General features: G+C 42.6%; 2 protein-coding genes and 1 long non-coding RNA gene across 3 annotated transcripts in view; 2 read left to right on the top strand and 1 right to left on the bottom strand.

Annotated features, from left to right (window-relative positions):
• The first annotated feature begins 209 nt into the window (after window positions 1–209).
• Window positions 210–2793, top strand: LOC142204176 (uncharacterized). Its single transcript, XR_012716137.1, has 2 exons — window positions 210–482; window positions 1220–2793. It is a non-coding gene; the product is annotated as an uncharacterized LOC142204176 (long non-coding RNA).
• A 271-nt stretch (window positions 2794–3064) lies between these two features.
• Window positions 3065–5092, bottom strand: ETFRF1 (electron transfer flavoprotein regulatory factor 1). Its single transcript, XM_075276502.1, has 3 exons — window positions 5005–5092; window positions 3678–3774; window positions 3065–3442 (listed from the first exon to the last, which is right to left on the bottom strand). Exons 2-3 carry the CDS (start codon window positions 3720–3722, stop codon window positions 3206–3208), a joined length of 282 nt encoding a protein of 93 aa, XP_075132603.1. The 5' UTR covers window positions 3723–3774; window positions 5005–5092; the 3' UTR covers window positions 3065–3205.
• DNAI7 (dynein axonemal intermediate chain 7) overlaps window positions 3762–27849 on the top strand; it is a 29891-nt gene continuing 5803 nt past the window's right edge. Inside the window, exons 1-10 of the mRNA XM_075275943.1 lie at window positions 3762–3794; window positions 19112–19217; window positions 19510–19601; window positions 19686–19790; window positions 20595–20732; window positions 25613–25759; window positions 25984–26087; window positions 26168–26456; window positions 26620–26731; window positions 27294–27460. Coding sequence (XP_075132044.1) covers window positions 3762–3794; window positions 19112–19217; window positions 19510–19601; window positions 19686–19790; window positions 20595–20732; window positions 25613–25759; window positions 25984–26087; window positions 26168–26456; window positions 26620–26731; window positions 27294–27460 — 1293 coding nt within the window. The remainder of the gene's footprint in view (window positions 3795–19111; window positions 19218–19509; window positions 19602–19685; window positions 19791–20594; window positions 20733–25612; window positions 25760–25983; window positions 26088–26167; window positions 26457–26619; window positions 26732–27293; window positions 27461–27849) is intronic.

Here is a 27849-nt window from a genome sequence, read left to right on the forward strand (position 1 = left end):
AGTGAGCGCAGCTCTGTAGTATAATACAGGATAAATAATGTAATGTATGTACACAGTGACTGTACCAGCAGAATAGTGAGCGCAGCTCTGGAGTATAATACAGGATAAATAATGTAATGTATGTACACAGTGACTGCACCAGCAGAATAGTGAGCGCAGCTCTGGAGTATAATACAGGATAAGTAATGTAATGTATGTACACAGTGACTGCACCAGCAGAATAGTGAGCGCAGCTCTGGAGTATAATACAGGATATGTAATGTAATGTATGTACACAGTGACTGTACCAGCAGAATAGTGAGCGCAGCTCTGGGGTATAATACAGGATAAGTAATGTAATGTATGTACACAGTGACTGTACCAGCAGAATAGTGAGCGCAGCTCTGGAGTATAATACAGTAATGTAATGTATGTACACAGTGACTGTACCAGCAGAATAGTGAGCGTAGCTCTGGAGTATAATACAGGATAAGTAATGTAATGTATGTACACAGTGACTGTACCAGCAGAATAGTGAGCGCAGCTCTGGAGTATAATACAGGATAAGTAATGTAATGAATGTACACAGTGACTGTACCAGCAGAATAGTGAGCGCAGCTCTGGAGTATAATACAGGATAAGTAATGTATGTACACAGTGACTGTACCAGCAGAATAGTGAGCGCAGCTCTGGGGTATAATACAGGATAAGTAATGTAATGTATGTACACAGTGACTGCACCAGCAGAATAGTGAGCGCAGCTCTGGAGTATAATACAGGATAAGTAATGTAATGTATGTACACAGTGACTGCACCAGCAGAATAGTGAGCGCAGCTCTGGAGTATAATACAGGATAAGTAATGTAATGTATGTACACAGTGACTGCACCAGCAGAATAGTGAGCGCAGCTCTGGGGTATAATACAGGATAAGTAATGTAATGTATGTACACAGTGACTGCACCAGCAGAATAGTGAGCGCAGCTCTGGAGTATAATACAGGATAAGTAATGTAATGTATGTACACAGTGACTGCACCAGCAGAATAGTGAGCGCAGCTCTGGAGTATAATACAGGATAAGTAATGTAATGTATGTACACAGTGACTGCACCAGCAGAATAGTGAGCGCAGCTCTGCAGTATAATACATGATAAGTAATATATGTACACAGTGACTGCACCAGCAGAATAGTGAGCGCAGCTCTGCAGTATAATACACGATAAGTAATATATGTACACAGTGACTGTACCAGCAGAATAGTGAGCGCAGCTCTGGAGGATGATACATTATAGTTGAGTAGTAAATGACCATACGGTCTCCTGTATATGGCGGGTGGGGGTGTCGCTTATGTGGTAGGTCGTAGTTTGATCCCCATGTGTCTCCTGTCAATCAAGTCTTCCACGGTCCAAAGCAGTTTCAGGGCAAACCCTATCCATAGCTGTTGTTTCCCGTTTTGCAGCGAGCCCCCTCCCCAAGTATTGGAACATTTCCTCCCAGCATGAACACGGGGTTTATATTTCAGGGAGTTGCCTTATTGGTGCATTAGTGACCCTGAGCTGTCTGCCCCGCCCCCTTGTTACATTACGTGCCATTATAAGCTATGGGTGAGGTCGGAGTAGGTAACGCACAGATTAGTCGTGTGACTGGTGCCCTGGAGGTGGCTGCATGCTATACCATTTCCTCTCCCCATCGCCATCAGTTGGTTAGGTTCGTCTTGTATGGTCTAGCAGTGTACATACTGAGCAGACAGAAGCAATCAATCCTGTAAGCAGTGCTAACCTTCCCAGGGCAGCCATGGTGGCCCCTAGGATGAGCTTACTGCAGGGGGTAAGTACATAATGTGATGGTGACCCCACCCCACCGCTTGTACTGGATCATAGGCAATCGGCTTGTAATGTCTGAGATAGTCTGACTTCTGAACTGTAGCCGGGAGTCCGCACCTACCTCACTGTGATTGTGACTAGTAATGTACCCGTCAGCCATAGCTAGGGCCCCGGTGACTGGAGATTCTCTGCTGCGTCCTTAGGACTCCTCTATTATCAGCAATGTCTGCTCCACCTTGTCTTCATGCTTTACACTGCAGCACTGCTTGCTCAGATGGGTTGCTATGTATAAGCACAAACTCAGCAGGCGATGGATGGAGCGAGATTATAATCTACAGGGAACTAAACCAGCATCATGTGTGGTGGGAGGAGCCTGATCAGTGGGTGGGGCCTTGTGTAAACCTAACCCAGTGGGAGGAGCCTGATCAGTGGGTGGGGCCTTGTGTTGGATTTTTTTTGCATGCTCCTTATCAGCCTGACCATGGCTAACCAGTAACTGACAACTGGACGCGTCCTGGGGGGGAGGGGCACTAATCTATTATTCGGAGGTTGTGAATAGTGTCCTAACAAAGTGTCACATGAAATTCTCTTCTGTTGTGGATTCTACATCCCGTGTCCGGTTCTGGCCTTTCCTGACTCCGAGGGCGGACACGATGTGATTGTAATGGATGTGACGGTCTGTATGCGCCCCCTCCCCCCACGCTGTGTCTCGCGCCCCTGCGGAGATCCCGGACTCTGTTTACTTGGAATGTATTTGGACTATTTTGTATAGAACGTGCACATTTTGTACATTTGTGCTTTTTATTATCTTTTTTTTTGTCTGTTTTCATCCATTGTGGTGGCCGCGCGTCGACGTGATGAACTACGACCTTACAATGACCACTGATCTGTAGGATTTTATAGGAGTTTGTTCCGTGGGATGTCGTCATTTTACTTTGTCATTAACTGTAACGCTCCTATTTATTGTAATGTAATAAACGACTTCTGGTGACTACGACGTTGTGCGTTACTCGGCCTCGCTCACTGTGGGGCCGCAGCTGTGACCCCTCCCCCGTCCTGACCTGAGTACACTGCATGCTATGGGTGTACAGGGCCCTGTGCTCATCACATTGATGCACATCCATAACAGACTCGTCATATACTGTCTGACCCCACCTCAGAGTCTCCTCATAGATACAGATGCTGTGTATCCGGAGCGCTGTTATCGTGTGTCTGTTCAGTGACAGCAAGCGGAGCTCCCGACACCTCCTGTATTACAGATGAGACCTTTATTACACCCTTCTCCCACACTCTCCATGATTTTACAGATTGCGCTCGCACATATGAGCCGCGCTGTGTAAGGCACAGGAACAGGAGTTTAGTCCTAAATTTCGGCTCCTCCCCTCATATGGCTGACGTTGCCCTCAGCGAGGAGACGTTGCGCTAGAGCCCGGGCCGTCCTCGTAATAGCGCTGCTTCATCGCCCGGTACTTGCGTAGAAAATATAAGGCCTCCAGCTCTTTAATGACGAACTCCCCCCGGGCGATGAGCTCCCGGATCGTCTCAGGGTCGCTGACGTCTTTATTCTTCATGAAGGCTTTCTTCAGACGCTCCTTGAAGAACGCCTCGCCTCTCGGGTATTCCCGGCCCAAGAAGAGAAGCTGCAGAAAGAAAGATGGATCGTGTCATGGAGGAGACGGCAGCCCCGAGTATACAGCTCTCTCATACATCTGCATTACACCACCCTGTGTGTCAGTCTTCACTGTAGGTCTGGAATACTATTCATGTAACAAAATACTGTGAAGGAGAATTCAGACCCCCCAAAGCAGTAAGCAGGGATTGGGAGAAGGCATTGAAGGTGAAGAGACTACCAGGAGTGATTTTGGGGGAGCTTACGTTCTTGTACAGCTTCACAACCTCTCCTCGCAATGGATTTGCCATCTTCAGGCCTGCGGGTCAGAGCTCTCTGGTCAGCACATCATGGAGAGCGCAGCTGTGAGGAAACAGAGAGAGGTGAGTATGTGCAGCAGTAACGCTCCCTGCATAGCCAGCGGTCTCTTAAAGGGGTATTACCATATCCATAGCCTATGCCATGATGTGAAAGTCTCTCCAATAACCTTTATGGGAGTTTGGTAACTAGACGAACCTGCACAGCGGGGACACCGCGCCCCGGCCATGGACGGCAATTACTACAGATATTGTAACCGGTTGTCACAACCCCAAATGGATTTTTAATACTGATCCACAGGATAGATCATTAGTATGTGACCTGGGGGTGTCTGACACCCGGACCCCACACAGATCAGCTGTACAGCAGCCCTCGGGTGTCAGAGGCTGCTAGTGGATGACGGTGTGTGCGGGCTCTCCTATTCACGTTATCAGCCCCGTCCAGCGGTGGTTCGGGACACTGTGTATGGGGTCTAGAGACTCCCCCAGGTCATATCTACAGGCCCAGGTGTCAGACCCCGCACATTATTTATCCTGTGGACACATCATCAATATGACAACCCCTTTAACACCCTGTGACAGGACTTACATCTAGTATGAAGGTCACACCGACCTCTTACAAGGCCATTGGTTTGATCTGTGATAGGATCAGAACAACAGACTGAAAAACTGACAGCTGAAAGAGTTAAAAGAAGGTGCGCCCTGGTCTGCTGTGGCTCCAGTAGGTGGCGCTGACTCCAGTGGCTATTAGTATGTGGCACCAGGATAGGGTTACATTTGTGGTCTGCTTGTGGCCCCTGAGGCCGGGGGGCCCCACCTGCCATAGCTAACACCCCCCGAGCTGAGGCAGCGCCACCTACTGGATCCACGCCTTTAACCGCACCGTTTTATCGTAACCAGATGCCACGACTACAACACAACGACTGGAAGAAAGTCAGAAATGATGATTTCCTTCAGACCGTTGTCTGATCACAAGGCCGGTCCGTTTATTACATGTAGTGGGCGCAGGTCACCTCTACCTGCCAATCCGCCATTGTTGCCCTCTCAGGGGGGGGCCATAGCTATTAACCCCTTGTAGTGACTGGAGAGGATCATTACTGCAGGTACAGCCCCGCCCACTTCTGGTTACCATAGTGACACACGGGAATAATTGCAGTGCAGCCGTAGAACTACAACTCCCAGCATGCACTGACGGCCGGCAGCTAGACAATGACAGGGCCACAGGTGAGGGTGCGGGGGGTTGTAGTCCTCCTCCTCCAGCGCCCCCTGTACTCACCTCCAGACAACATCCGGCAACAACACGGCGCCTGCTGATGACGTCACCACGTGCGCGGAGCTCCCAGAAGGCTGCGCGGTGTCCATGGCAACAGGGACGCTGCAGCGGGAGAGAAGAAGCGACAGAACGGCGACATGGTGAGGAGGAGGAGGGAGAGGCTGAGGAGTATATATAGTGTATACGGAGTATATATAGTGTATATAGTGCATATAGTGTATACGTAGTGTGTATAGTGTATATAGTGTATATAGTGTGTATAGTGTGTATAGTGTGTATAGTGTATACATAGTGTATAGTGTATATAGTGTATACGGAGTATATATAGTGTATATAGTGCATATAGTGTATACGTAGTGTATATAGTGTGTATAGTGTATATAGTGTACATATAGTGTATACGTAGTGTATATAGTGTATATAGTGTATAGTGTATATAGTGTATATAGTGTATATAGTGTATACGGAGTATATATAGTGTATATAGTGCATATAGTGTATACGTAGTGTATATAGTGTATATAGTGTATAGTGTATATAGTGTATATAGTGTATATAGTGTATACGGAGTATATATAGTGTATATAGTGCATATAGTGTATACGTAGTGTATATAGTGTGTATAGTGTATATAGTGTATAGTGTATACGGAGTATATATAGTGTATATAGTGCATATAGTGTATACGTAGTGTATATAGTGTGTATAGTGTATATAGTGTATAGTGTATACACTCACCGGCCACTTTATTAGGTACACCATGCTAGTAACGGGTTGGACCCCCTTTTGCCTTCAGAACTGCCTCATTTCTTGGTGGCATAGATACAACAAGGTGCTGGAAGCATTCCTCAGAGATTTTGCTCCATATTGACATGATGACATCACACAGTTGCAGTCGCAGATTTGTCGGCTGCACATCCATGATGCGAATCTCCCGTTCCACCACATCCCAAAGATGCTCCTCTATTGGATTGAGATCTGGTGACTGTGGAGGCCATTGGAGTACAGTGAACTCATTGTCATGTTCAAGAAACCAGTCTGAGATGATTCCAGCTTTATGACATGGCATTGCATTATCCTGCTGAAAGTAGCCATCAGATGTTGGGTACATTGTGCTCATAAAGGGATGGACATGGTCAGCAACAATACTCAGGTAGGCTTTGGCGTTGCAACGATGCTCAATTGGTACCAAGGGGCCCAAAGAGTGCCAAGAAAATATTCCCCACACCATGACACCACCACCACCAGCCTGAACCGTTACCGATACAAGGCAGGATGGATCCATGCTTTCATGTTGTTGACGCCAAATTCTGACCCTACCATCCGAATGTCGCAGCAGAAATCGAGACTCATCAGACCAGGCAACGTTTTTCCAATCTTCAATTGTCCAATTTCGATGAGCTTGTGCAAATTGTAGCCTCAGTTTCCTGTTCTTAGCTGAAAGGAGTGGCCCCCGGTGTGGTCTTCTGCTGCTGTAGCCCATCTGTAGCCTCAAAGTTGGACGTACTGTGCGGCGTTCAGAGATGCTCTTCTGGCTACCTTGGGTGTAACGGGTGGCTATTTGAGTCACTGTTGCCTTTCTATCAGCTCGAACCAGTCTGGCCATTCTCCTCTGACCTCTGGCATCAACAACGCATTTCCGCCCCCCACAGAACTGCCGCTCACTGGATGTTTTTTCTTTTTCGGACCATTCTCTGTAAACCCTAGAGATGGTTGTGCGTGAAAATCCCAGTAGATCAGCAGTTTCTGAAATACTCAGACCAGCCCTTCTGGCACCAACAACCATGCCACGTTCAAAGGCACTCAAATCACCTTTCTTCCCCCCCATACTGATGCTCGGTTTGACCTGCAGGAGATTGTCTTGGCCATGTCTACATGCCGAAATGCACTGAGTTGCCGCAATGTGATTGGCTGATTAGAAATTAAATGTTAACGAGCAGTTGGACAGGTGTACCTAATAAAGTGGCCGGTGAGTGTATATAGTGTATAGTGTATATAGTGTATATAGTGTATAGTGTATACATAGTGTATAGTGTATATAGTGTATATATAGTGTATACATAGTATATAGTGTATAGTGTATATAGTGTATATATAGTGTATAGTGTATATAGTGTGTATAGTGTATATAGTGTATACATAGTGTATAGTGTATATAGTGTATACATAGTGTATACATAGTGTATAGTGTGTATATAGTGTATATAGTGTATATAGTGTATATAGTGTATACATAGTGTATAGTGTATATAGTGTATATAGTGTATAGTGTATACATAGTGTATAGTGTATATAGTGTATATATAGTGTATACATAGTATATAGTGTATAGTGTATATAGTGTATATATAGTGTATACATAGTGTATAGTGTATATAGTGTGTATAGTGTATATAGTGTATACATAGTGTATAGTGTATATAGTGTATACATAGTGTATACATAGTGTATAGTGTGTGTATAGTGTATATAGTGTATATAGTGTATATATAGTGTATAGTGTATATATAGTGTATACATAGTGTATAGTGTATATATAGTGTATATATAGTGTATAGTGTATATATAGTGTATACATAGTGTATAGTGTATATAGTGTATACATAGTGTATAGTGTATATAGTGTGTATAGTGTATATAGTGTATACATAGTGTATAGTGTATATAGTGTATACATAGTGTATAGTGTATACATAGTGTATAGTGTGTATATAGTGTATATAGTGTATAGTGTATACATAGTGTATAGTGTATATATAGTGTATAGTGTATATATAGTGTATACATAGTGTATAGTGTATATATAGTGTATAGTGTATATATAGTGTATACATAGTGTATAGTGTATATATAGTGTATAGTGTATATATATATATAGTGTATACATAGTGTATAGTGTATATATAGTGTATACATAGTGTATAGTGTATATATAGGGTATACATAGTGTATAGTGTATACATAGTGTATAGTGTATATATAGTGTATACATAGTGTATAGTGTATATAGTGTATACATAGTGTATAGTGTATAGTGTATATAGTGTATATAGTGTATATAGTGTATACATAGTGTATAGTGTATACATAGTGTATAGTGTATATAGTGTATACATAGTGTATACATAGTGTATAGTGTATATATAGTGTATAGTGTATATATAGTGTATACATAGTGTATAGTGTATATATAGTGTATACATAGTGTATAGTGTATATATAGTGTATACATAGTGTATAGTGTATATAGTGTATACATAGTGTATAGTGTATACATAGTGTATAGTGTATATAGTGTATACATAGTGTATATAGTGTATATAGTGTATACATAGTGTATATAGTGTATATAGTGTATACATAGTGTATAGTGTATATATAGTGTATACATAGTGTATAGTGTATATAGTGTATACATAGTGTATATAGTGTATAGTGTATATATAGTGTATATAGTGTATACATAGTGTATAGTGTATACATAGTGTATACATAGTGTATAGTGTATACATAGTGTATAGTGTATATAGTGTATACATAGTGTATATAGTGTATATAGTGTATACATAGTGTATAGTGTATATATAGTGTATACATAGTGTATATATAGTGTATACATAGTGTATAGTGTATATAGTGTATATATAGTGTATATAGTGTATAGTGTATATAGTGTATACATAGTGTATAGTGTATATAGTGTATACATAGTGTATAGTGTATATAGTGTATACATAGTGTATATAGTGTATATAGTGTATACATAGTGTATAGTGTATATATAGTGTATACATAGTGTATATATAGTGTATACATAGTGTATAGTGTATATAGTGTATACATAGTGTATAGTGTATATAGTGTATACATAGTGTATAGTGTATACATAGTGTATAGTGTATATAGTGTATACATAGTGTATAGTGTATATAGTGTATACATAGTGTATATAGTGTATATAGTGTATACATAGTGTATAGTGTATATAGTGTATACATAGTGTATATAGTGTATATAGTGTATACATAGTGTATAGTGTATATATAGTGTATACATAGTGTATATATAGTGTATACATAGTGTATAGTGTATATATAGTGTATACATAGTGTATACATAGTGTATAGTATATATAGTGTATAGTGTATATAGTGTATACATAGTGTATAGTGTATATAGTGTATACATAGTGTATAGTGTATATAGTGTATACATAGTGTATATAGTGTATACATAGTTTATAGTGTATATAGTGTATATAGTGTATATAGTGTATACATAGTGTATATATAGTGTATATATAGTGTATACATAGTGTATAGTGTATATAGTGTATATATAGTGTATACGTAGTGTATAGTGTGTATAGTGTATACATAGTGTATAGTGTATATAGTGTATACATAGTGTATAGTGTATATAGTGTATATAGTGTATATAGTGTATAGTGTATATAGTGTATATAGTGTATATAGTGTATACATAGTGTACACTCCCCGGCCACTTTATTAGGTCCACCATGCTAGTAACGGGTTGGACCCCCTTTTGCCTTCAGAACTGCCTCAATTCTTCGTGGCATAGATACAACAAGGTGCTGGAAGCATTCCTCAGAGATTTTGCTCCATATTGACATGATGGCGGCATCACACAGTTGCAGTCGCAGATTTGTCGGCTGCACATCCATGATGCGAATCTCCCGTTCCGCCACATCCCAAAGATGCTCCTCTATTGGATTGAGATCTGGTGACTGTGGAGGCCATTGGAGTACAGTGAACTCATTGTCATGTTCAAGAAACCAGTCTGAGATGATTCCAGCTTTATGACATGGCATTGCATTATCCTGCTGAAAGTAGCCATCAGATGTTGGGTACATTGTGGTCATAAAGGGATGGACATGGTCAGCAACAATACTCAGGTAGGCTTTGGCGTTGTAACGATGGTCAATTGGTACCAAGGGGCCCAAAGAGTGCCAAGAAAATATTCCCCACACCATGACACCACCACCACCAGCCTGAACCGTTACCGATACAAGGCAGGATGGATCCATGCTTTCATGTTGTTGACGCCAAATTCTGACCCTACCATCCGAATGTCGCAGCAGAAATCGAGACTCATCAGACCAGGCAACGTTTTTCCAATCTTCAATTGTCCAATTTCGATGAGCTTGTGCAAATTGTAGCCTCAGTTTCCTGTTCTTAGCTGAAAGGAGTGGCCCCCGGTGTGGTCTTCTGCTGCTGTAGCCCATCTGTAGCCTCAAAGTTGGACGTACTGTGCGGCGTTCAGAGATGCTCTTCTGGCTACCTTGGGTGTAACGGGTGGCTATTTGAGTCACTGTTGCCTTTCTATCAGCTCGAACCAGTCTGGCCATTCTCCTCTGACCTCTGGCATCAACAACGCATTTCCGCCCCCCACAGAACTGCCGCTCACTGGATGTTTTTTCTTTTTCGGACCATTCTCTGTAAACCCTAGAGATGGTTGTGCGTGAAAATCCCAGTAGATCAGCAGTTTCTGAAATACTCAGACCAGCCCTTCTGGCACCAACAACCATGCCACGTTCAAAGGCACTCAAATCACCTTTCTTCCCCCCCATACTGATGCTCGGTTTGAACTGCAGGAGATTGTCTTGACCATGTCTACATGCCGAAATGCACTGAGTTGCCGCCATGTGATTGGCTGATTAGAAATTAAGTGTTAACGAGCAGTTGGACAGGTGTACCTAATAAAGTGGCCGGTGAGTGTATATAGTGTATATAGTGTATAGTGTATACATAGTGTATAGTGTATATATAGTGTATACATAGTATATAGTGTATATAGTGTATATATAGTGTATACATAGTGTATAGTGTATATAGTGTGTATAGTGTATATAGTGTATACATAGTGTATAGTGTATATAGTGTATACATAGTGTATACATAGTGTATAGTGTGTGTATAGTGTATATAGTGTATATATAGTGTATAGTGTATATATAGTGTATACATAGTGTATAGTGTATATATAGTGTATACATAGTGTATAGTGTATATAGTGTATACATAGTGTATAGTGTATATAGTGTGTATAGTGTATATAGTGTATACATAGTGTATAGTGTATATAGTGTATACATAGTGTATAGTGTATACATAGTGTATAGTGTGTATATAGTGTATATAGTGTATAGTGTATACATAGTGTATAGTGTATATATAGTGTATACATAGTGTATAGTGTATATATAGTGTATAGTGTATATATAGTGTATACATAGTGTATAGTGTATATATAGTGTATAGTGTATATATATATATAGTGTATACATAGTGTATATATAGTGTATACATAGTGTATAGTGTATATATAGGGTATACATAGTGTATAGTGTATATATAGTGTATACATAGTGTATAGTGTATATATAGTGTATACATAGTGTATAGTGTATATAGTGTATACATAGTGTATAGTGTATACATAGTGTATAGTGTATATAGTGTATACATAGTGTATATAGTGTATATAGTGTATACATAGTGTATAGTGTATACATAGTGTATAGTGTATATAGTGTATACATAGTGTATACATAGTGTATAGTGTATATATAGTGTATAGTGTATATATAGTGTATACATAGTGTATAGTGTATATATAGTGTATACATAGTGTATAGTGTATATATAGTGTATACATAGTGTATAGTGTATATAGTGTATACATAGTGTATAGTGTATACATAGTGTATAGTGTATATAGTGTATATAGTGTATATAGTGTATACATAGTGTATATAGTGTATATAGTGTATACATAGTGTATAGTGTGTATATAGTGTATACATAGTGTATAGTGTATATATAGTGTATACATAGTGTATAGTGTATATAGTGTATACATAGTGTATATAGTGTATAGTGTATATATAGTGTATAGTGTATATAGTGTATACATAGTGTATATAGTGTATATAGTGTATACATAGTGTATAGTGTATACATAGTGTATACATAGTGTATAGTGTATACATAGTATATAGTGTATACATAGTGTATATAGTGTATATAGTGTATACATAGTGTATATATAGTGTATACATAGTGTATAGTGTATATAGTGTATATATAGTGTGTATAGTGTATATAGTGTATACATAGTGTATAGTGTATATAGTGTATACATAGTGTATAGTGTATACATAGTGTATAGTGTATATAGTGTATACATAGTGTATAGTGTATATATAGTGTATACATAGTGTATATATAGTGTATACATAGTGTATAGTGTATATATAGTGTATACATAGTGTATATATAGTGTATACATAGTGTATAGTGTATAGTGTATATAGTGTATACATAGTGTATAGTGTATATAGTGTATACATAGTGTATAGTGTATACATAGTGTATAGTGTATATAGTGTATACATAGTGTATAGTGTATATAGTGTATACATAGTGTATATAGTGTATATAGTGTATACATAGTGTATAGTGTATATAGTGTATACATAGTGTATATAGTGTATATAGTGTATACATAGTGTATAGTGTATACATAGTGTATAGTATACATAGTGTATATAGTGTATATAGTGTATACATAGTGTATAGTGTATATATAGTGTATACATAGTGTATATATAGTGTATACATAGTGTATAGTGTATATATAGTGTATACATAGTGTATACATAGTGTATAGTATATATAGTGTATAGTGTATATAGTGTATACATAGTGTATAGTGTATATAGTGTATACATAGTGTATAGTGTATATAGTGTATACATAGTGTATATAGTGTATACATAGTTTATAGTGTATATAGTGTATATAGTGTATACATAGTGTATATATAGTGTATATATAGTGTATACATAGTGTATAGTGTATATATAGTGTATACATAGTATATAGTGTATATAGTGTATACATAGTGTATATATAGTGTATAGTGTATATAGTGTATATATAGTGTATATAGTGTATACATAGTGTATATAGTGTATATAGTGTATATATAGTGTATATAGTGTATACATAGTGTATAGTGTATATAGTGTATACATAGTGTATAGTGTATATAGTGTATACATAGTGTATAGTGTATATAGTGTATACATAGTGTATAGTGTATATAGTGTATACATAGTGTATAGTGTATATAGTGTATACATAGTGTATAGTGTATATAGTGTATACATAGTGTATAGTGTATACATAGTGTATAGTGTATATAGTGTATACATAGTGTATATAGTGTATACATAGTGTATAGTGTATATAGTGTATACATAGTGTATATAGTGTATATAGTGTATACATAGTGTATAGTGTATACATAGTGTATAGTGTATATAGTGTATACATAGTGTATATAGTGTATATAGTGTATACATAGTGTATAGTGTATATATAGTGTATATAGTGTATACATAGTGTATATAGTGTATATAGTGTATACATAGTGTATAGTGTATATATAGTGTATATAGTGTATACATAGTGTATATAGTGTATACATAGTGTATAGTGTATATAGTGTATACATAGTGTATACATAGTGTATAGTATATATAGTGTATAGTGTATATAGTGTATACATAGTGTATATAGTGTATACATAGTGTATAGTATATATAGTGTATATAGTGTATACATAGTGTATATAGTGTATATAGTGTATACATAGTTTATAGTGTATATAGTGTATATAGTGTATATAGTGTATACATAGTGTATATATAGTGTATACATAGTGTATAGTGTATATATAGTGTATACATAGTTTATAGTGTATATAGTGTATATAGTGTATACATAGTGTATATATAGTGTATACATAGTGTATAGTGTATATATAGTGTATACATAGTGTATAGTGTATATAGTGTATACATAGTGTATATAGTGTATATAGTGTATACATAGTGTATATAGTGTATATAGTGTATACATAGTGTATAGTGTATATATAGTGTATAGTGTATATAGTGTATACATAGTATATAGTGTATACATAGTGTATAGTGTATATAGTGTATACATAGTGTATAGTGTATACATAGTGTATATATAGTGTATACATAGTGTATAGTGTGTATAGTGTATATAGTGTATATATAGTGTATAGTGTATATAGTGTATACATAGTATATAGTGTATATAGTGTATATAGTGTATACATAGTGTATAGTGTATATAGTGTATACATAGTATATAGTGTATATAGTGTATACATAGTATATAGTGTATATAGTGTATATAGTGTATACATAGTGTATAGTGTATATAGTGTATATATAGTGTATAGTGTATATAGTGTATACATAGTATGTAGTGTATACATAGTGTATAGTGTATATAGTGTATACATAGTGTATAGTGTATACATAGTGTATATATAGTGTATACATAGTGTATAGTGTATATAGTGTATACATAGTGTATAGTGTATATAGTGTATATATAGTGTATAGTGTATATAGTGTATACATAGTATATAGTGTATACATAGTGTATAGTGTATATAGTGTATATAGTGTATACATAGTGTATAGTGTATATAGTGTATACATAGTGTATAGTATATATAGTGTATACATAGTGTATAGTATATATAGTGTATACATAGTGTATATATAGTGTATATAGTGTATATAGTGTATACATAGTGTATATATAGTGTATATATAGTGTATATATAGTGTATAGTGACGTCACAGGTTACCTGACAGGGGCAGGTTATATACTGAGGTGTGACGTCATAGACATGTTATATACAGAGCTGTGGTGTGACATCATAGTCATGTTATATACCCGAACAACAAGGAGGTGAGGGAAGCCTACAGCAATCTATGCAAGCAATACAAGGGCACCCTCAGAGAGAAGAAACAGAGATACCTCTCCCACAAAATACAGCAACTAGAGGACTCCCTCCAGGACAGCTCATTCTGGGAGACCTGGCACCACATGGGCACAAAGCCCAAGAAAAACTCTCTCCACATCCAAAATGGCAATATCTGGCTCAACTACTTCAGAGGTCTCTACAAAAACATCCCAGAAGAAGAACTAACTCCAGAACAGCAACAGATAATCACCAAACTGAGGGACATGGAGAAAGTCATCAAAGACTTCCAGAACCCTCTGGACTCACCAATCACCATAAAAGATATACAGGAAAGAATTGTCCTGCTGAAAGGCAAAAAGGCCAGTGGCCCTGACGGCATCTTACCAGAGATGATCAAATACAGCTCTCCAGCAATACACGCGGCACTGGCAAAGCTATTCACCCTCGTGCTCAATGCTGGATACTTCCCCGAAGACTGGAACAAAGGGCTCATAACCCCCATCTACAAGAATGGGGACCAATATGACCCCAACAACTACAGAGGGATCTGCGTCAGCAGCACGCTAGGGAAACTGTTCAACAGCATCATCAATAACAGAATCCTCACCTTCCTCACACAACACGGGGTCCTCAGCAAGAGCCAAGCAGGGTTCATGCCAAACCACCGCACCACAGACCATATCTACACCCTGCACAGCCTCATCAAGACGCACGTCCACAACACCAGAAGAGGCAAGATATTCGCCTGCTTCGTGGACTTTAAGAAGGCGTTTGATTCAGTATGGCACCCAGGCCTACTCCTAAAACTCCTAGAGAGTGGAATAGGAGGAAGAACGTACGACGTCATCAAGAGCTCCTACACCGGAAACCAGTGCAGTGTGAAGGTGAATGGGAAAAGGACCGCATACTTCCAACAGGCCCGAGGGGTCAGACAAGGCTGTAGCCTGAGCCCAACGCTCTTCAACATCTATATCAATGAACTGGCTACAGCCCTGGAGGCCTCACCAACCCCAGGCCTCACCCTGAACAATCGAGAGGTGAAGTTCCTGCTATACGCCGATGACCTCCTACTCCTGGCCCCCACCGAGAAAGACCTCCAAGAAAGCCTGTCAGTGCTGGAAAAATTCAGCACCACATGGGCCCTACCCATCAACCAGAAGAAGACCAAAATCATGGTATTCCAGAAGAAGGGCCACAATAAAGCCTCCACCACCCCACAATTCACACTGAACGGCTCCACACTGGAGAAAACCAACAGCTACACCTACCTGGGGCTGGAGCTCAGCCAATCAGGAAGCTTCAAAGCAGCAATAGAAACCCTGAAAGCAAAAGCCTGCAGAACCTTCTACGCCATCAGAAGACAACTGTACCACCTCAAACCACCGGTGAGGGTCTGGATGAAGATATTTGACGCTGTCATCTCCCCGATCCTTCTCTATGGCAGTGAAGTTTGGGGCCCAGCCACCTACCCAGACCAGTCAAGGTGGGATTCCAGCCCAACAGAGAACTTCCACCTGGAGTTCTGCAAATACCTGCTCCATGTCCATCGCAACACCACCAACATAGCCTGCAGGGCAGAGCTAGGCAGACTCCCCCTATGGCTCACCATACAGAAGAGGGCGCTAGCTTTCCAGGCACACATCCAGGGGAGCGACTCCTACCACCACCAAGCATGGCTAAGCCACCTGAGCAAACCAGACATTCACCAACCAAACAGCAGCCAACCACCAAACCAAAAACTCCAACAGATGATAACCAAGGCCGAAATAAAGGCGACCACAGAGGCAAACAGAGAGCGGTACATTGAAGAATGGAGAAACCAAATAAATAACTCCAAGAAACTCACCAATGTGTACCAATCCCTACAAAGGGACTACACCATGGCCACCTACCTGGAGAGAATACGCCACCCCAAGCACAGACAGACCCTGAGCCGGTACAGACTGAGCGCCCACAACCTAGAGATAGAGACGGGGCGATACAGACAGACGTACAAGCCACGGGAGAAGAGACTGTGCCAGCACTGTGACCAGGGGGCCCTAGAAGACCAGACCCACTTCCTGCTACACTGCACCAAATACTCAGCTGTGAGGGCCGTCTACTACCAAAGACTCTCTGCCCACATCCCAGACTGGGAGAAGAGGAAACTCTACATCCTACTGGGAGAAGAAGAGGCCACTGTGGAGATCGCTGCCCAATACGTGTCCAGCTGTCACCAAACCAGAGGAAGATGAGACTCCATGGACTGTTATATTTATCCCAAAACACCCACCCCACCCACCCCCACCCCCACCCCACCCACCCCCACCTCCCCATATAGCACCCACCAACGAAGAGGAAGACGAGACTCCACGGACTGTTATACCCCAAACCAACCGCCCTGCCCCACCCCACCTCCATCCCCCCCCCCATATAGCAGTCACCAACGAAGAGGAAGACGAGACTCCACGGACTGTTATACCCCAAACCAACCGCCCTGCCCCACCCCACCTCCACCCCCACCTCCCCATATAGCAGTCACCAACGAAGAGGAAGATGAGACTCCATGGACTGTTATAACCCAAACCCCCCCCCCATACCCACCACCCACCCAACCCTACTCCCCCCCCCCACACACACACACACACTTTACTAGCTTTGGCAATGCCAAATACCTATTCGGACGTGCCAATAAAGCATTTTTTGATTTGATTTGATTTGATTTGATTACAGAGCTGAGGTGTGACGTCATAGACGTGTTATATACAGAGCTGAGGTGTGATGTCATAGACGTGTTATATACAGAGCTGTGGTGTGATGTCATAGACATGTTATATACAGAGCTCAGGTGTGATGTCATAGACATGTTATATACAGAGCTCAGGTGTGATGTCATAGACATGTTATATACAGAGCTCAGGTGTGATGTCATAGACATGTTATATACAGAGCTGAGGTGTGACGTCATAGACGTGTTATATACAGAGCTGAGGTGTGACGTCATAGACGTGTTATATACAGAGCTGAGGTGTGACTTCATAGACATGTTATATACAGAGTTGAGGTGTGATGTCATAGGCGTGTTATATACAGAGCTGAGGTGTGACGTCATAGACATGTTATATACAGAGCTAAGGTGTGACGTCATAGACGTGTTATATACAGAGCTGAGGTGTGATGTCATAGGCATGTTATATACAGAGCTGAGGTGTGACGTCATAGACATGTTATATACAGAGCTGTGGTGTGATGTCATAGGCGTGTTATATACAGAGCTGAGGTGTGACGTCATAGACGTGTTATATACAGAGCTGAGGTGTGATGTCATAGACATGTTATATACAGAGCTGAGGTGTGATGTCATAGACATGTTATATACAGAGCTGAGGTGTGACGTCATAGACATGTTATATACAGAGCTGAGGTGTGACGTCATAGACATGTTATATACAGAGCTCAGGTGTGATGTCATAGACGTGTTATATACAGAGCTGAGGTGTGACTTCATAGACATGTTATATACAGAGTTGAGGTGTGATGTCATAGGCGTGTTATATACAGAGCTGAGGTGTGACGTCATAGACATGTTATATACAGAGCTAAGGTGTGACGTCATAGACGTGTTATATACAGAGCTGAGGTGTGATGTCATAGGCATGTTATATACAGAGCTGAGGTGTGACGTCATAGACATGTTATATACAGAGCTGTGGTGTGATGTCATAGGCGTGTTATATACAGAGCTGAGGTGTGATGTCATAGACATGTTATATACAGAGCTGAGGTGTGATGTCATAGACATGTTATATACAGAGCTGAGGTGTGATGTCATAGACATGTTATATACAGAGCTGAGGTGTGACGTCATAGACATGTTATATACAGAGCTGAGGTGTGACGTCATAGACATGTTATATACAGAGCTCAGGTGTGATGTCATAGACATGTTATATACAGAGCTGTGGTGTGATGTCATAGACGTGTTATATACAGAGCTGAGGTGTGACGTCATAGACGTGTTATATACAGAGCTGAGGTGTGATGTCATAGCCTGTCACTATAGAGGGTATATAGGTCAGTGTGTATACCTCCCTGTAGAGGTGTGATGTCATAGCCTGTGCTGTATCTCCGTATTTACTCCCTCATTAGTGTGATGTGATATAACCGCAGTCTGGGGTCTCCCGTGGTATTTGCCCCGGGTGAGGGTACGTGTCCTGTAGATTCTGCCCCTGCCGCTCTTCTGTTTTCTGACCATGTGACATATTCTTATAATCCGCGTCTCCTATTTCAGTCCTCGAAGGGAACGTCGGCCGCCTCTCGGAAGAAAGGAAAGGTCAGCAAAGCTGAGAAAGTGCGACTGCAGAAAGAGGAGGAGGAGCGAAGGCAGCGCGAGGAAGGTCAGTGCTCCGCACGTGCTCTAATGCCAAATGACCTCTTAAAGGGATTGTCCACTTGTGTGATAGCGTCACCTCAGGTAAAGGAAGTGCGTTACATCCGGGGGCGAGATGATCACATGACCTCATCATGTGACTGTAGCAGATCTACTGGGCCATGGTGCTGGAGTAATCCTCAAATGATATACTTCATACACTGTTCCAGAACCTCAGCTGTGAGAAGTCTAAGCAGGTCAGAGATCTAGGAAATAAACGCCATTTAACCATTTCCTTCCCATGTTCTCATGTTCTGCAGAAGAAGCGCAATTTATCGCCGAGCAGATTGAAGCAGCTCATCTGGAGAAAGAGCGACTAGAAAGAGAAGAGCTCCAGCGCCTGGAAGCCAAGGTGAGCGATGGCTGACACCAGGGAGCAACAGCTTGTCAGCCCTGCACTATGGGGTCTCTCATCTCTGCTGACATCTTCTTACAGCAACTGGAGCACCGTGAGGAGGAGCTGGGAGAACACCGCGTGCTGGTGGAGGAGAAGCTGGAGGCTGCGGAGCGCTGCAAGAAAGATGTGCGGACACGGGCCAAGGTGTGATCCGGTTATCTGATGGGTAGTCAGTAGGGGGCGCAGCATCCTGATTGGGGGCTGGAAGAAAGATGTGCGGGGACGGGCCAAGGTGTGAGCCGGTTATCTGATGGGTAGTCAGTAGGGGGCGCAGCATCCTGATTGGGGGCTGGAAGAAAGATGTGCGGACACGGGCCAAGGTGTGATCCGGTTATCTGATGGGTAGTCAGTAGGGGGCGCAGCATCCTGATTGGGGGCTGCAAGAAAGATGTGCGGACACGGGCCAAGGTGTGATCCAGATATCTGATGGGTAGTCAGTAGGGGGCGCAGCATCCTGATTGGGGGCTGCAAGAAAGATGTGCGGACACGGGCCAAGGTGTGATCCAGATATCTGATGGGTAGTCAGTAGGGGGCGCAGCATCCTGATTGGGGGCTGCAAGAAAGATGTGCGGACACGGGCCAAGGTGTGATCCGGTTATCTGATGGGTAGTCAGTAGGGGGCGCAGCATCCTGATTGGGGGCTGCAAGAAAGATGTGCGGACACGGGCCAAGGTGTGATCCAGATATCTGATGGGTAGTCAGTAGGGGGCGCAGCATCCTGATTGGGCGCTGCAAGAAAGATGTGCGGACACGGGCCAAGGTGTGATCCGGTTATCTGATGGGTAGTCAGTAGGGGGCGCAGCTCCTCATAGACCCTCATCCTGATTGGAGGCTGCAGCGGAGCCCATCTTATCCACAAAGTGATTCCCTAGGTGCATCCTGTAGTATTGTGTAGTCACCACCAGGGGGAGACATCACACTGCTCCTCTCTCATCTCTATCCTTACAGTGGGATCGCTACATGCTGTGTGACGGGAGCCCCGATCCCACAATCCCCCAGGAGATCAACACCTTCATGAGCCTGTGGAGCGAGGAGGCCGAGGACCATTTCCAGTCCGTGCTCAATAAAAGCTGCCTGGTTCTGCGGGTGAGTATACGGCCTTATTACATGTGACATATGATTCAGAATACAGGCTGCTGTACGACATATCTGACACCTGGCCTATGGTGAGTATACGGCCTTATTACATGTGACATGACATACAGAATACAGGCTGCTGAATGACAGATCCGGCCCTGGTCCTACAGGTGAGTATACGGCCTTATTACATGTGACATGTTATGCAGAATACAGGCTGCTGTATGACATATCTGACACCTGGTCCTACAGGTGAGTATACGGCCTTATTACATGGTACATGTTATGCAGAATACAGGCTGCTGTACGACATATCTGACACCTGGCCTATGGTGAGTATACGGCCTTATTACATGTGACATGACATGCAGAATACAGGCTGCTGTATGACATATCTGACACCTGGTCCTACAGGTGAGTATACGGCCTTATTACATGTGACATGTTATGCAGAATACAGGCTGCTGTATGACATATCTGACACCTGGTCCTACAGGTGAGTATACGGCCTTATTACATGGTACATGTTATGCAGAATACAGGCTGCTGTATGACATATCTGACACCTGGTCCTACAGGTGAGTATACGGCCTTATTACATGTGACATGTTATGCAGAATACAGGCTGCTGTATGACATATCTGACACCTGGTCCTACAGGTGAGTATACGGCCTTATTACATGGTACATGTTATGCAGAATACAGGCTGCTGTACAACATATCTGACACCTGGTCCTACAGGTGAGTATACGGCCTTATTACATGTGACATGACATACAGAATACAGGCTGCTGTACGACATATCTGACACCTGGTCCTACAGGTGAGTATACGGCCTTATTACATGTGACATGTTATGCAGAATACAGGCTGCTGTATGACATATCTGACACCTGGTCCTACAGGTGAGTATACGGCCTTATTACATGCTACATGTTATGCAGAATACAGGCTGCTGTATGACATATCTGACACCTGGTCCTACAGGTGAGTATACGGCCTTATTACATGGTACATATGATTCAGAATACAGGCTGCTGTACGACATATCTGACTCCTGGCCTATGGTGAGTATACGGCCTTATTACATGTGACATGACATACAGAATACAGGCTGCTGAATGACAGATCCGGCCCTGGTCCTACAGGTGAGTATACGGCCTTATTACATGGTACATGTTATGCAGAATACAGGCTGCTGTATGACATATCTGACACCTGGTCCTACAGGTGAGTATACGGCCTTTTTACATGGTACATGTTATGCAGAATACAGGCTGCTGTATGACATATCTGACACCTGGTCCTACAGGTGAGTATACGGCCTTATTACATGGTACATGTTATGCAGAATACAGGCTGCTGTATGACATATCTGACACCTGGTCCTACAGGTGAGTATACGGCCTTATTACATGTGACATGTTATGCAGAATACAGGCTGCTGTATGACATATCTGACACCTGGTCCTACAGGTGAGTATACGGCCTTATTACATGGTACATGTTATGCAGAATACAGGCTGCTGTATGACATATCTGACACCTGGTCCTACAGGTGAGTATACGGCCTTATTACATGGTACATGTTATGCAGAATACAGGCTGCTGTATGACATATCTGACACCTGGTCCTACAGGTGAGTATACGGCCTTATTACATGTGACATGTTATGCAGAATACAGGCTGCTGTATGACATATCTGACACCTGGTCCTACAGGTGAGTATACGGCCTTATTACATGGTACATGTTATGCAGAATACAGGCTGCTGTATGACATATCTGACACCTGGTCCTACAGGTGAGTATACGGCCTTATTACATGGTACATGTTATGCAGAATACAGGCTGCTGTATGACATATCTGACACCTGGTCCTACAGGTGAGTATACGGCCTTATTACATGTGACATGTTATGCAGAATACAGGCTGCTGTATGACATATCTGACACCTGGTCCTACAGGTGAGTATACGGCCTTATTACATGCTACATGTTATGCAGAATACAGGCTGCTGTATGACATATCTGACACCTGGTCCTACAGGTGAGTATACGGCCTTATTACATGGTACATATGATTCAGAATACAGGCTGCTGTACGACATATCTGACTCCTGGCCTATGGTGAGTATACGGCCTTATTACATGTGACATGACATACAGAATACAGGCTGCTGAATGACAGATCCGGCCCTGGTCCTACAGGTGAGTATACGGCCTTATTACATGGTACATGTTATGCAGAATACAGGCTGCTGTATGACATATCTGACACCTGGTCCTACAGGTGAGTATACGGCCTTTTTACATGGTACATGTTATGCAGAATACAGGCTGCTGTATGACATATCTGACACCTGGTCCTACAGGTGAGTATACGGCCTTATTACATGTGACATGTTATGCAGAATACAGGCTGCTGTACGACATATCTGACACCTGGCCTATGGTGAGTATACGGCCTTATTACATGTGACATGACATGCAGAATACAGGCTGCTGTATGACATATCTGACACCTGGTCCTACAGGTGAGTATACGGCCTTATTACATGTGACATGTTATGCAGAATACAGGCTGCTGTATGACATATCTGACACCTGGTCCTACAGGTGAGTATACGGCCTTATTACATGGTACATGTTATGCAGAATACAGGCTGCTGTATGACATATCTGACACCTGGTCCTACAGGTGAGTATACGGCCTTATTACATGTGACATGTTATGCAGAATACAGGCTGCTGTATGACATATCTGACACCTGGTCCTACAGGTGAGTATACGGCCTTATTACATGGTACATGTTATGCAGAATACAGGCTGCTGTACAACATATCTGACACCTGGTCCTACAGGTGAGTATACGGCCTTATTACATGTGACATGACATACAGAATACAGGCTGCTGTACGACATATCTGACACCTGGTCCTACAGGTGAGTATACGGCCTTATTACATGTGACATGTTATGCAGAATACAGGCTGCTGTATGACATATCTGACACCTGGTCCTACAGGTGAGTATACGGCCTTATTACATGCTACATGTTATGCAGAATACAGGCTGCTGTATGACATATCTGACACCTGGTCCTACAGGTGAGTATACGGCCTTATTACATGGTACATATGATTCAGAATACAGGCTGCTGTACGACATATCTGACTCCTGGCCTATGGTGAGTATACGGCCTTATTACATGTGACATGACATACAGAATACAGGCTGCTGAATGACAGATCCGGCCCTGGTCCTACAGGTGAGTATACGGCCTTATTACATGGTACATGTTATGCAGAATACAGGCTGCTGTATGACATATCTGACACCTGGTCCTACAGGTGAGTATACGGCCTTTTTACATGGTACATGTTATGCAGAATACAGGCTGCTGTATGACATATCTGACACCTGGTCCTACAGGTGAGTATACGGCCTTATTACATGGTACATGTTATGCAGAATACAGGCTGCTGTATGACATATCTGACACCTGGTCCTACAGGTGAGTATACGGCCTTATTACATGTGACATGTTATGCAGAATACAGGCTGCTGTATGACATATCTGACACCTGGTCCTACAGGTGAGTATACGGCCTTATTACATGGTACATGTTATGCAGAATACAGGCTGCTGTATGACATATCTGACACCTGGTCCTACAGGTGAGTATACGGCCTTATTACATGGTACATGTTATGCAGAATACAGGCTGCTGTATGACATATCTGACACCTGGTCCTACAGGTGAGTATACGGCCTTATTACATGTGACATGTTATGCAGAATACAGGCTGCTGTATGACATATCTGACACCTGGTCCTACAGGTGAGTATACGGCCTTATTACATGGTACATGTTATGCAGAATACAGGCTGCTGTATGACATATCTGACACCTGGTCCTACAGGTGAGTATACGGCCTTATTACATGGTACATGTTATGCAGAATACAGGCTGCTGAATGACAGATCCGGCCCTGGTCCTACAGGTGAGTATACGGCCTTATTACATGGTACATGTTATGCAGAATACAGGCTGCTGTATGACATATCTGACACCTGGTCCTACAGGTGAGTATACGGCCTTATTACATGTGACATGTTATGCAGAATACAGGCTGCTGTATGACATATCTGACACCTGGTCCTACAGGTGAGTATACGGCCTTATTACATGGTACATGTTATGCAGAATACAGGCTGCTGTACAACATATCTGACACCTGGTCCTACAGGTGAGTATACGGCCTTATTACATGTGACATGTTATGCAGAATACAGGCTGCTGTATGACATATCTGACACCTGGTCCTACAGGTGAGTATACGGCCTTTTTACATGGTACATGTTATGCAGAATACAGGCTGCTGTATGACATATCTGACACCTGGTCCTACAGGTGAGTATACGGCCTTATTACATGGTACATGTTATGCAGAATACAGGCTGCTGTATGACATATCTGACACCTGGTCCTACAGGTGAGTATACGGCCTTATTACATGTGACATGTTATGCAGAATACAGGCTGCTGTATGACATATCTGACACCTGGTCCTACAGGTGAGTATACGGCCTTATTACATGTGACATGTTATGCAGAATACAGGCTGCTGTATGACATATCTGACACCTGGTCCTACAGGTGAGTATACGGCCTTATTACATGGTACATGTTATGCAGAATACAGGCTGCAGTATGACATATCTGACAATGCTCTTCTGACTCCTTCTGTCAGTCTATTGATACAATCAGTGACCAAGGCATTGAAGTGGTTAAACCTGTGACTGTCACAGCGGCAGCTCGGCTCTCAGTCACTGCCAGGCTGTCATGGCGGCTCAGGGAACTGCTTTCTTGTGTCTTGCAGCTGATTGAGGAGTTGGAGTTCCTTCTCCTGGATACCCCGCTGCAGGAGCTGGGAGAAGCCGCGTCGGCGCAGTACACCCTCACCGTCCGCCAGCTGCAGGCACTTCTCCAGCGCAAATTTGATGACGCCACAGAGAGTCTCCTGAAGGTAATGAGGTCATAACCCCTTGTGTATCTCAGGATCATACTCCAGTCACTATCAAAGCTGTAGTCATCTCTTTACTGACCTCCTAGTGCAGAGCAGGGAATGCAAAGTGTGCACCCTGACAGCTAATGGGGTAAATGCAGCTCTAGATGTGACTAGAGTCTAATGTATATAACGTATGTAGGTTGTACACAATGGCGCTGATCCAGTGTCGTCATCTCACGCAGAACGCAGCGGCTTTGTCAGACATCGATACCGGGAACATGCAGGAAGTTATCAAGAATCAACATGTGACGCTCTGCATGTGGGCGAACCTGAACAAGAACCCCCGGTGAGCCCCCGGGACATGCCGGGTATAGCAGTAGGGGGGCTGGGCCTGTGGCATTCATCCCTGGGCTCTCATCCATACAGGTTCCGGGGTTACCACTTCCAGCAGGAGGCGCTCTCTTTTGATCTGCCCAGACCTCTGGCCTTGAGCAGCATCGCCGTCCGCATCCTGCACACTGACTACGACCACTTGTCCTGCCTCAGTCAGACGTCTCAGCCTCAGGGGAAGGAGCCGGAAGAACAACCAGCGGCCGACACCATCGTCCTGGAGGGCGAGGTCACAGACTGGAAGATGGCGACCGTGGAAGGCGAGAATCCTGCGCCAGAAAGTGTCCTAGTCATGGAGGAGGGGGAGAAGGCTGAGGAGAGGAAGGTAAAGATCTGAAGTAGACTTATGCACTGCTCATCCTGAGCCTGCTGGTGCATCTGTTACACAGGCAGGGCATGAGGAATGCAAAGTCATGGCGAGACATTCATATCAGGAACCACAGCAGCACAGAGGAACTAATGCACTAGCAATGTTTTCTGTACTGCAGAGTGTCCTGAGCACCGCGTCACACCAGGAAGATGTGAACGAGGCCGAAGAGAAGCCAGCCAATGAGGAGGAGGAGGGGAAGAGCGAGAGTCCAGCTGGGGGCGCCAGTGAGGGTCAGTCTACTGTATGGCTGATTGTTTCCTCAGCACCCTGTAAGACGCTATTCTACCCCCTCATTGTTGTGCTGGGCCCCTTCCGTTGCATTAAATCCCCCTCTGCCTTTATAGGATACTGATTCCATTATACTCCAATCACTCCTAGAGCTGCACTCACAACGCTGCTGTTAAATCAAGTCTCATACTCCAGTCGTATTCAAAGCTGCATTCATAATTCTGCTGCATGATTTGGGGTGTGGAATGAAATATGAGAGTTCTGCACAGCGAGACACCAGAATTGTGAATGCAGCTCCGGAGAGGACTGGAGTATGTAATGGAATCAGAATCCTACGAATGGGGCGTATTGGGGCGAGGAGAAGCAGCAATAAAACCAGATACTAATAGACCAGGGTCTGCCGGGAGCCCCCCAGAACCAGATATTAAAGGGGATCTCCGAGGGATAAGCCGGCAGTGTGCAAGTCCCAGACAACCCCCTTAATATCTCACTACCAAAGCTGCAAATTGTTATATGGATTATCATCAGGTGCTGGATTAAAGGGATGCACCGTATATTATTCAGGTCCCTCCCCCGCACCGCTACTGAACGACGCCCAGGAGGAGGAGCAGCTGCTGGAGGACGACGTCGTGGATTTACGGCAGTTCACAAGTCTGGGCGGAGTATATTTTTTCGATGTTCTTGTTTTACCACCGCAGTGTAAACAGGTGAACGGCTGGAGCATGGTGCAGGTGAGGAGGAGAGAGCGCAGCTCCGGAGGAATGTAATGTATGTACATATTGACTGCACCGGCAGAATAGTGAGCGCAGCTCTGGGGTATAATACAGGATAAGTAATGTAATGTATGTACACAGTGACTGCACCGGCAGAATAGTGAGCGCAGCTCTGGAGTATAATACAGGATAAGTAATGTAATGTATGTACACAGTGACTGTACCGGCAGAATAGTGAGCGCAGCTCTGGAGTATAATACAGGATAAGTAATGTAATGTATGTACACAGTGACTGTACCGGCAGAATAGTGAGCGCAGCTCTGGAGTATAATACAGGATAAGTAATGTAATGTATGTACACAGTGACTGCACCGGCAGAATAGTGAGCGCAGCTCTGGGGTATAATA

This window comes from Leptodactylus fuscus, chromosome 5, assembly GCF_031893055.1.
Source record: "Leptodactylus fuscus isolate aLepFus1 chromosome 5, aLepFus1.hap2, whole genome shotgun sequence".
NCBI classification, from domain to species: Eukaryota; Metazoa; Chordata; class Amphibia; order Anura; family Leptodactylidae; genus Leptodactylus; species Leptodactylus fuscus.

Bases quoted from the DNA above. Each gene is read 5' to 3' on its own strand.
- ETFRF1 (XM_075276502.1), bottom strand. From the start codon at position 3,722: ATGGCAAATCCATTGCGAGGAGAGGTTGTGAAGCTGTACAAGAAC. The intron at 3,443-3,677 runs GTAAGCTCCCCC...TTCTTTCTGCAG, and splicing joins TTGTGAAGCTGTACAAGAAC to CTTCTCTTCTTGGGCCGGGA.